Genomic DNA, 10670 nt, shown 5'->3' on the forward strand with positions numbered 1-10670 from the left:
AGTGCTGTCTCAAATTTTTTTGTCCCACTTTTTTTCAACTTTATTTCAATAACTGCAAACTTACAAAATATTATACAGGAAATGTAGCTTGAGCCTCCCTGAGTTGTGTTCCACTTATTGTTTTGGAGCATTGTTGATATTTGCTGTTAAATTTAAGCTTACAAAATACATTTTCAACAATTCTGTTATGTCATGAAGTTCACATTTTTTGGACAGATGGGGTACCGTAAATGCAGAAATTTTTGCGGTGGTCTTATGTTTGCGGTTTTCACGTTGCCAATTCAATGCAAACTTAAAGCCACCAAAAAGATTTTTCTGTGGCAGTAATAGACTACAGTGAATAATGCTACGTTACCGTGAACTTAAAATCATGATCGCAAACTGTCCTTTTTCCTGCCACCGCAAAATTTAAATCCCTGTGAACTTAAATGCATTTACAGTAACATTTTTCCATCCTGACAGGGAAATTTCTGTCCAGGGACGGAGAGTGGGATACTGGAAATAGCTCTGGTCAAGAGTTTATTTTAGCTTTGAATTCCTATCTATGCAAACAAAATGCTATCATTCACAGTCAGTTTAAGCTGGAATAAAAGAAAGATAACATATACTCACATGTCTACCTCCTTGCCGTAGCCAGCAAAACCGTCGATCATAGAGCACTTTAAAACTTCGGGTGCGAGGTAGCCGGGAGTTCCACATAGTTCTGTAACACAGAGGCACAAGTGACAAAAATTAACTTGAGGCTGATGTTTTCTTGCTCTGGCCATACCACCAAGCCTGAATTCCATTGAAAACAATAGCTATAAAGTATAATCTAGCACCAAAAAATCCTGTCCATCGCATGTCCAGAACTCAAGATATCAAAACTCAGTTCAGATGCAGTACCGTAATAAGTCGCTAGGGGGCCCAATAATTAATCATTTTCAGGTCTCCTCAAGACCTGCCCACATACCAAATATCAATACAATCCATCTAAGCATTTTCAAGTTATGCTGGTCTTCTACACAAAGCCAAACACACACACAACTCATGATCAACCAAAAACATAACCTTCTTTGCAAGAATAAAAATGATAAAATGATGTATACTACAGAAAGTTGTCATACCTGATAGTCTTTTTCGGGATGTAAAAGTGATGAATTTAGACCATTTCGCCCCCATCTTTTACATGCATTTAACATACTCAAGTCAAACAGACTGCCCCTTCTAAGTTTTTATGTAACATATACTGTAAGTTCATTTATTTTCACAAGGGCTTGATTTCACAGCAAAAGGTATTTGCAGTATTTTAAGTTTGCCGTTGGAAGAATTCTGAATTACAGTAGTAATACAATGGAACGGCACATATTTGAGGTGTCACAATTTCACGTTGGAGAGAGCATACAATGAAAATAAAACCACTGCATACATTTCAAGACTTACAGTATTAAACTCAAATTTAAAGTTTAACCATTCCCACCGACATTTTATATAACACTCCCCAATACTTTTATGTAACACCGAAAAATTGGACCATTTCCCCCTTTGACCGACTTTCACAATGCAAACAATACTGTAAATGCATTTAAGTTCGCGAGGATTTAATTTCGCGGTACCGGGAAAAAGGACTTTTCGCGGTGGTTTTAATTTTGCGGTAGCACCATGCACTGAAGTCTCTTACTACAATGAAAAAATGTTCGCGGTGGTTTTAAATTCGCGGTAAAGTTGCCACAGCGAAAAACGCGAATTTACAGTATGTGCCGCACGCGCTACACTGTGCTTACAAGTTCCAATGTGCACTAGTGTTTGCTTGTTTGCCTAGTTAAACAATGTGGACAAAAAAGGCACGTGGAACTCAACGTGAAAAAGTTGTGACCCTAGCGGGACATTTTTGCTGTCAAAGTCAAACCGCAAATTACTCAAAGTAAAGCCCGGGAGAATGGATGTAAAGAAGGTAGCAGAAAATAAGGTTTTAAACGATAATAATGTCGATGAAGTAAATCTGTGTTTAAAAAAAATGTGTTAAAAGTGTTCAATTTCAGCAGTTTCAAAATGAATCTGGCAACATATAAAAAGGTTGAAACAACATGCAAAATGTTCTTCAAAAATAACTTTAAGGAACTTATACTGAGGATACTGAGGTTATAAACTTGATACTATGTATGTCAACACATCTGAAATCTACAGTACCTAACTATTCTATTATTTCTTAGGATATTATGGTCAATTGTTATTCATACTTCCATGCATACGCGGCATAAAAAGCGTGCACCATACCTTTTAGTAGTTGTTCTTCTTTCAGTCGAACCGCGAAGCCAAAGTCGGATACCTTGATCTCTAGCTTGCCTTGAATTAGAATATTTTCCGGCTGCGAATTCGAAGGAAAAGAAATCAAAACATGAGGGCTTTCATCTAAGAATATTGCCACGTAGCACGCAGGTGCCATTGTTAAACATTCTACATTGTCAAGCAGTGTGTCAGTGTTTCAAAGTATCGGGTACAATATGTGGTCCTACAGGAGGGTCTGCATGGGGGAATCCTACCGACTATTAATGGTAAATTCAGGAGGCAATGAAAATTGATATTTTGTTGGAGTTTTTTTTTGGAGTGTTCACAACTTTTTTGGATTGTTCCGTTGTATTTGTTGCAAAACTTGTCTGTGAACAACGACACAACCAAATACTCTGTTGTGCCCAGTTTTTTACTTCTTGATAGTAATAACTTGTCAATGACTACAGGATAGCAAATACATATAATGTGCTCCGTAAAATCTACATGTACAGTGACCGATTATGCTTCACGAATAATCTACTGAGACAATGATTCATGTTGAATTAGAGAGAGACGGCTACAATAGATAGTGACTTAAAATAGCTCAATATGCCTTACAGAAAAACGCATGCAGACCCTCTGAAATTGATTGACAGATGGGTGGTTTTGTTGATAGACAATACAAAGGCAGTATCTTGTACCTCATGAGCATATGTCAACATGTTCTGTTTGAGCAAGACCAAAGTACAAACGAGTCACATGGACTCCCATATGGGTTCAGGAGGTAGGCAGGTGTGTTGTTCTGTTGCTATACTACTCAAAAGTGCCATCTAGCAATCACTGTAAAAACTGCAGAATTAAAACTTCAGTGAGGAAACAGTTTGAGGGTACAAAGTTCTGGGACAACAGCCTAAAGGGCATATCCAAGTGTACAATGTAGTTTGCACATTAGGGGCACAAATCAAAGACTACAAATTAAACTGCAGACTTATCAAGGAGCACTAATAGCAATAAATTAATCCTTGTAGAATGTTTCTCTTCAGTATGGACAAACTCATGGCACACACAATATATTAAAAATCTTAGCATGTATACAAATGCATGTGCATGGGCCAAAGCACTGTTAAATACCATATAATCAAAACATGTTTATTTTAAATAGAGGCAAATAAACATCTAAAGAATAGATAAGAAAGTATACGTTACCTTGAGGTCTCTATGTACAATGTTCAAGTCGTGAAGAAATTTGACCACTTCAAACAGTTGTCTCATCACAAATCTGTGGAAGAAAACATAAACAACATACAGTAGCTTTAGAAAGTGCCAAATTTTTATCAGTAATAGGGTTAGGTGGTAACATGCATTGTTGTATGTTTCTTGCATAACATATTAGACTAAAGACTTAAGATGTTTATGAAAACTTTGCCTCACCTGGTTTCTCGTTCGCTCAGCTCTACAACTTCAGTCAGGTAGTCAAACAACTCTCCTCCTTTGATGCTGAAAGAAAAATGCAGTCAAATGAATTCGCATAATGAATACAATTACGTTTGGACATACATGTACTAAAAGCCTTTTAAGTTTGCTGTGATTTCATTTTGCGGCAGGCTAGAAATGGGGTATTTGTAGTGGTTCTAACTTTGTGGTAGCACTATATATAGTCACATACTGTGCAGCATTAGCTATAGAAACATCAATTTTAAGTTCGCGGTGAAGCGGTCACTGCAAAATTCACATACCTTTAACTACAGTGAAAATTTTAAGAATTACAGTATATAGAAAGAAATGCAGCAAATATGGACCAAGCTGATCTCAGTGTACCACATTTGATGACTGAGATATTTATTGAGAACATCATTTTCAATGCAGAATCTATAATTCGATAAATGATATAATATAGCCATACTCACAGCTCAAACACCAGGAAGATGAAGGTTGTACACTCAAACACATCAACTAGCTGAACTGTTGAAGAGAAAACAGGAAAATCATATCAATTGACTTCTACAACAGTATGTAGATATTTTCAAGGGAGCACAAACAACTGCTTACACATTATAGTAAAGAAAGCACAAGGCAAGGTTGGACAAGTTTTCTAAAATTCACTTGTCCTATCGGGCAAGTACATAAAAATTTCTTGCCCGAACCAACTTTTTACTTGCCCAAAATCTAAATGACATTTTTCTATCACTTCCATCAATGGAATTCTTGTTATTGGCTCTATTTTTCTGTGTTGACCAATGTTTGATGCCATGGCATTTTTACTTGCCCGAGACAATAGGGCTAGTGGACTTGTCCAACCCTGACAAGGACCGTAGACTTTTGTATTCTTCAGTTTGAAAGGAAGCTACCAGGGACAAGCTCTAAATATGGCCATATCATTGAAAAGTTGACTCAGCTGGGGCCCACCCTGCATAAAAGGCCTAAACAGGCAAGACTGGTACTGCTTTACTAAGCAATCTACAACCTTGTAGCAATTCCTGTGGACAAATACCTCACTAGGAACACTAACACAACGAGACACCCAATCCGTAATCTATAATCCATAATTAATGCCATGTCATCTTTTTGTAGGCTCTGAGATTGTTACTGGTTCAAATATCATAAACTTTCATGTACGCAATTACTGTCATTTAATGACAACGCCTACGGAAGGTACGCGTGTCTTGAACGTTAGAGCACAAGTCTTTGTCGGCGAATCTACAAACATTCCACATGGCAATATCGATTATTTTCTGTAGATTTGACTTTGGCAGGGTCAGTTGAATTTTGAAAATTTGAGACGATCGAGACAATGTTACTTGGTGAGAAAGATTAGCGGGTATTGAAATCATGTGTAACTTATTGCTCGTGGTCAATTGATTTTTTCTCTATAGTGGCCACCTGTCTATAGTGGCCACATTTCTTCAGTCCCTTGAGTGGCCACTATAGACAGGTTTGACTGTAGTGACCACATTTCTCCAGTCCCTTGAGTGGCCACTATAGACAGGTTTGACTGTAGTGACCACATCTCTACAATCCCTTGAGTGGCCACTATAGACAGGTTTGACTGTAGTGACCACATCTCTACAATCCCTTGAGTGGCCACTATAGACAGATTTGACTGTACTGACCACATCTCTACAATCCCTTGAGTGGCCACTATAGACAAGTTTGCCTGTAGTGGCCACATTTCTCCGGTCCCTTGAGTGGCCACTATAGACAGGTTTGACTGCCATTCAAAACAGGGAAAAAATGAAAGGTCTCTTACTGATGTTTGCGTTTCTTGACACCATCTGCAGAATGGTGACTTCCTTCATGACAGAGTCCCTGTCTTCTGTCCAGCTCTGTTCCGTGACGTCGATAATCTTCACCGCGAATTCCTGTAGGTCCGTTTTCCGCACGCAGCGCCGAACCACGCTACTCAACCCCCTGCAAGGTTTTAACAACAAAAATATCATTTTGCTAGTTCCATACATAAGAGAACTACATGTATAAACAATACTTGTCATAACAGTGATACTGGTACATCACTGTGGTCAATATATTTGCTTCACCATGAAGACGTTAGCTGTCATGTGCTGTATGAAATGTGAATATGTATTAAAAAATGTTGTGTATTTTTCCATTCATCTGTCATATGAGTATTATTACTCATAACTTTTGGAATTTTCCATTAAGCAATGGTCTGTTATTTTCCGTCTAAATGATCTAATTGTCACAACATTCCTTATTAAAATATTATTTTCTAAGAAATATTATGGACCGCCAACAGCAGTACATGTAGTTTAATTCTCCAGTTCTACAAGGATTTAACCTTCCATGGGTTGTATGTGCTAAATTTAAACATTTATAGCAGTTGTAAATTAAAAGTAGTAATGACTAAAATAACTGCTGCAAAATAGCCATGCGAGCATATTTATTTCTAGCGCACGTTATTTTCATCACTATTCTAATCTACATCATATTCATATATCATAACCATATTTCAGGGAGAACACTAGGGACTTTCACAACATTATCTGCAACAATGACTACGTGTGTTGGCCTGAAATGACCCCCAGTTGTACATAACTTGGCTCCTAATTGCGGACCTTGCTCCCTGCATCAAATTTCACAATCATACCAGAACTGATGCTCTTTTTAGAAACATTAAACCAGGACACTATGACCTGAATACTGCAGTCTACATGTTTATAGTCCAGGGGAAGATTCTTAGAAGAGGCCTAGAAATGTTGCTTTGTAACCAGGGCTCTAGCCAGCGTCCGTTTTTCCGTCAATTGACGGAAATTTGCTGCGTGTGACGGAAAAATTTTAAAACCAATCCGTCAACTTTGACGGACAAAAATCTGATAAATGCTCCTTGGTGGAAGCTACAGGCTGCTTGAGGACGCTGTCCACGGCTGTAAAAGCCACACACTGTTTGTTTTGCTATTGTTATGATTATTGACAATGTGTGTCGGTGACCTTTCGCATACGGTAATCAGTTCAGTCTCTCTAACTCCTGGAATAGTGTTTTCGCGACAATGGGAATTGGCTGACGGAAAAAAATGTCGAGCTGGCTAGAGCCCTGTTTGTAACCCACCCTGTACATAATTAGTTCACTACAATAGAATGATAGCGTGATGTCTCCCAATCATTTAACTAAGCTGTGCTGTTTTATGGTCCAGGTGGGACATCATGATTCTAGGGCTCTTTATGCAAATTTATGCAAAGTACCACATTATGCCCAAAATTAAAAATAAAGAAGCATCACTTGAGTAATACTTGAATGTGCAAATAACATCAAACTTTGTGAAAGTCACAATTGGCAGGGGAGTTTTCTTTTTCTTATCCATTGTTTCCAGTTATTCAGTCTGCTTCGTGTTCAAGTAAAAAAATCTGCTTGTCCTATCTATTAAATAAAGGATAAATGTATTCACTGATTTGTAACCATTATGCACAAAATTAAAGTTTGACATTGAAAATATATTGTCCACGTGTAGTTCAGGTTTACTTTATCTTAACTGTAGTATATCACTAGAGTTTGGGCGAAAGTCTACAAAAATATTTCTTAAAATCCCTATAGCTATTTGATGGGATTCTACGGTGCCCATAGTTTCTTCAGGAAACAACACAACATTTTTTTCCTATAGCCCTATTTGTAAGCAATGGTTAAGTCTCAAGAATGCCATGAAAAAGCCCCTCATACTATTTTCAGTAACCATTTAGAAATAGTCTTGTTAACACTGTTACATTGGACAATGTAAGAATTTTGGATGCAACATAAAACATACAGTAATTGTAAACTCAGATATAGGTCAACATGGTGTTAAAACAACTCCACTGTCCCAACTTATAGGGCACTACCAGATACTGTCCCAACAAGTAGGTCACTGACTGGTCTATTTTGATTTTTATTGCAAACTCCCAACAACTTCATGTCTTGAGATGTGACCATCTTAAAAATTCTTCAGTAACAAAGTTTGACTGATTGTTACCACGTTTTTGTCCTGTATTTATTATTTACATGTATGTTTGATGGGCCCCCTTGGAAATCAACTATGCACTGTTGTAGGGGATACCCATCTGTTTCAAGATGAAACAAGAGTCTGAAAACTCAAACCTGCTTGAAATATTTTGTTTTGTGATGGTGCGTATGGTGTGTTGTGGGGGTTGATATGGTTTGACGTTTGGCAAAATTATTCCATCATTGTTCTTAAGTTATATATCTACCTATAGTAAACAGTCAGATCCAAAACTACACCTTTCTGATGTCCTCACCATTTCATTTTTATTTCTTATTGTTACACCTGCACCTGGCACCTACATTGTATCTCAATGTGTATATAATGGTTCACACCATACAGAGGTGACAGCGATGGTCACAGTTGCTCTTTTTTGCTCCTTGGAAGATTTTGACCAGAATGCCCCAGCAGTTCTAGAGCAAGCTGCTAGAGGGCCCAAACATACAACACTTCTTCCTTACACCACAAGCTATGTGCCACCAAAAAATCAAGACCATAGCATATCCATGTCAAAAGATACAAAAATCCAAGTTCTGTTGCAGTACCAAGGTCACACACCAGGGGATCCAAAATTGACTTTGACCTTCGTCTTTCAAACACCTACCCAAATACCAAATATCATTACAATCCATCAACAGGTTCTAAAGTTATGCTGACCACAAATATGTGGAAACACAAACAGACACACACACAGACGCACCAAAAACTATACCTCCATTTTTCATGGAGGTAAATATCATCACAATCACACGTTCTGTTCTGGAGATATAGCACTGGAAACGACCCTTCCACACACTCCCATGCTACTGAAAACACAAAACAGATGTTACAGCTGCTAGCTGTCCCCACGGAGGTTGAGACAGAGGGAATGAGGCCAGATCACTCCATAACAGGAAAAGGGGTGTAAATAATTTTTTTTTAAACGAACCACAAAACAACAGCAAACTTCTAATCTACTTAATAGCACAATAGGTCACACACTCTATCCCCATAGCAAAGGAAATCGCAATCCATCCAGAGGCTCTAAAGATATAGGTCCGGAATCACAAAGATCCCTACCAGAAACAGTACATGCTTTTTTCAAGCATGTAATAAATAAATAAATAAAACTTCTGGCATGCCTTTCTGACTTAACATAACTGTTAACTGGATGAAAATCTTATACTACTAGGGATAATATTTTATGTAAAGCAACTGTGAAATCACAGCAAACTCATGAATAACAAGAAATGAACTACAAACAATGGGGTTAAATTTCAACCAATTTTGCTTGCACAGTAGTGCACACACAAAAACACACTTAGATGAAAACATGCTTTGATTTTTTTTGTCGAATTCTACTTTCGATAACCCCTCTGCAAGGCCTGGCAGAGGCTACTGTACTGTAAACCACTGGGTGATTTTTCCATGTATTTTTCAAGTCTTACTTCTACTTTCTTCCTTCTTTTTAGGCTACCAATTTCAATTCAGTGAAGATGCTGTAGCCTACATATGCCATATACTGAAAAGTTTGATCCACTCACACCACAGGGCTAGAAATTCATTTTTTCTGATTAGGTACACTAGTGCACCCTCTTAAAAAATTGGGCGCACCAAAAAAGGTTTGGGTGCACCACATAGAATAAAGTAGAATGTCAGAAAAACCTAATTTCCATGAACCCAAATTTCAACTTCAAATTCTTAAACAATTACTATGACAGACATTTTGTCATCTTTCTAACACTTAGATGTCAAGAATATGGTGTATACTAGTAGAATTTGATGTCTATCACTCTATGCATACGTAAACCTACAGAAATATTTGGGTGCACCAGGAAGGACCCCTACTCTTTTTGATAAGTGTGATGGGTTCTTTAACTTGCTCAAGGTGTGGCCTCCATTCCTTATCTTATTATTTGATGTCCTATCCGACGCACGGCCCTAACAGAAGCTATAGCTAGGTTCTCATTTCCACCTCATTGAACTTTTGAAGTGAGGAAAGTCATGTCAAGAACCTAAATTCCAAGATAAAAATAATAACAGGGCTCGAAATTCATTTTCTTTGGATTAAGTTCTTTTAATGAGTATTATATTTTTATATATACTATCCATAATCGTTTTAAAAAATGTAAAATTCCATCACATCATTTGATGACACATGATATCACGTTACCCCGGGTGACACCACCCATGCCACACCCCTCGCCTTCCCCTTCCCCTTCCCCGGCCCCTTGGTCATCTTCTTGAAAACACTCACCTTCCAAGCACTTCCTTGGGTTCATACTTGGCGTAGAACTCCTTGGCATCCGACTCTTCGGGTAGATCGTCGTACATTTCTCGTGTCATGGTTGGATCTTCAAACATGGGACCGGAGTAACAACAACAACAACAGCGACACAGAACGCGTGTATAGTCCAGTAGACAACTTTTCTATTAAAGGTTTCACGTTTCCCTTGCTTATTATAAGACGGCCAATCGAAAATTGACCAGTTGCAGGACCTTGACCAGTCCAGTTAACACGCAGTGGACAGCGACAGCCGCTGTCTTGTCCTGAAACTGCCCAGAACTAAAAAATCTCAGCTTCGACACAGCTAAACGCAAACCTCTGAACGCAAACCTTGTTTTGGTGATCGGCACACAATTTCAGAGCGCCACAGTCACACCCACAGCGGGAAAATCTCAAAGTCAAGCGACGTTCCAACAAACGTACGATTCTAGAACTTTCCTTTGTCCAGTGTATAGGAATAGATCAATTGGATGGGCGGACACGAACCAAAACTGACGGAAACATTCTTCAAGCACCTCTCACTGCTTCTCACCGCCCGCCATTTCTCATGTTCTCAGACAGGCCTAGCTAAGGTCAGAAGGTCATCTGAGGATAGAATCGTGGCATATTTTTCTCTTCAAACGCCAAAATTCTCATAATAATTCCTAAATGTAAAATTTTATTATAATTAA

The 10670-nt window shown here is 38.2% G+C and overlaps 1 protein-coding gene across 3 annotated transcripts in view; it reads right to left on the reverse strand.

Annotated features, from left to right (window-relative positions):
* The window catches only part of LOC118426605 (phosphorylase b kinase gamma catalytic chain, skeletal muscle/heart isoform-like), a 33793-nt gene extending 23216 nt beyond the window's left edge, over positions 1-10577 (reverse strand). For 2 of the 3 annotated variants that reach the window (XM_035836098.1, XM_035836097.1), the window contains exons 1-7: positions 9970-10577; positions 5498-5658; positions 4158-4212; positions 3682-3747; positions 3457-3529; positions 2257-2347; positions 613-703 (exon numbers count right to left, since the gene is read on the reverse strand). In XM_035836098.1, the coding sequence (XP_035691991.1) occupies positions 613-703; positions 2257-2347; positions 3457-3529; positions 3682-3747; positions 4158-4212; positions 5498-5658; positions 9970-10076 (644 nt within the window). In that variant the 5' untranslated portion in view covers positions 10077-10577. The remainder of the gene's footprint in view (positions 1-612; positions 704-2256; positions 2348-3456; positions 3530-3681; positions 3748-4157; positions 4213-5497; positions 5659-9969) is intronic. The other variant, XM_035836096.1, reaches the window with a different exon arrangement.
* Between the last annotated feature and the right edge of the window lie 93 nt (positions 10578-10670).

The sequence above is a fragment of the Branchiostoma floridae genome, chromosome 11, assembly GCF_000003815.2.
Source record: "Branchiostoma floridae strain S238N-H82 chromosome 11, Bfl_VNyyK, whole genome shotgun sequence".
NCBI classification, from domain to species: Eukaryota; Metazoa; Chordata; class Leptocardii; order Amphioxiformes; family Branchiostomatidae; genus Branchiostoma; species Branchiostoma floridae.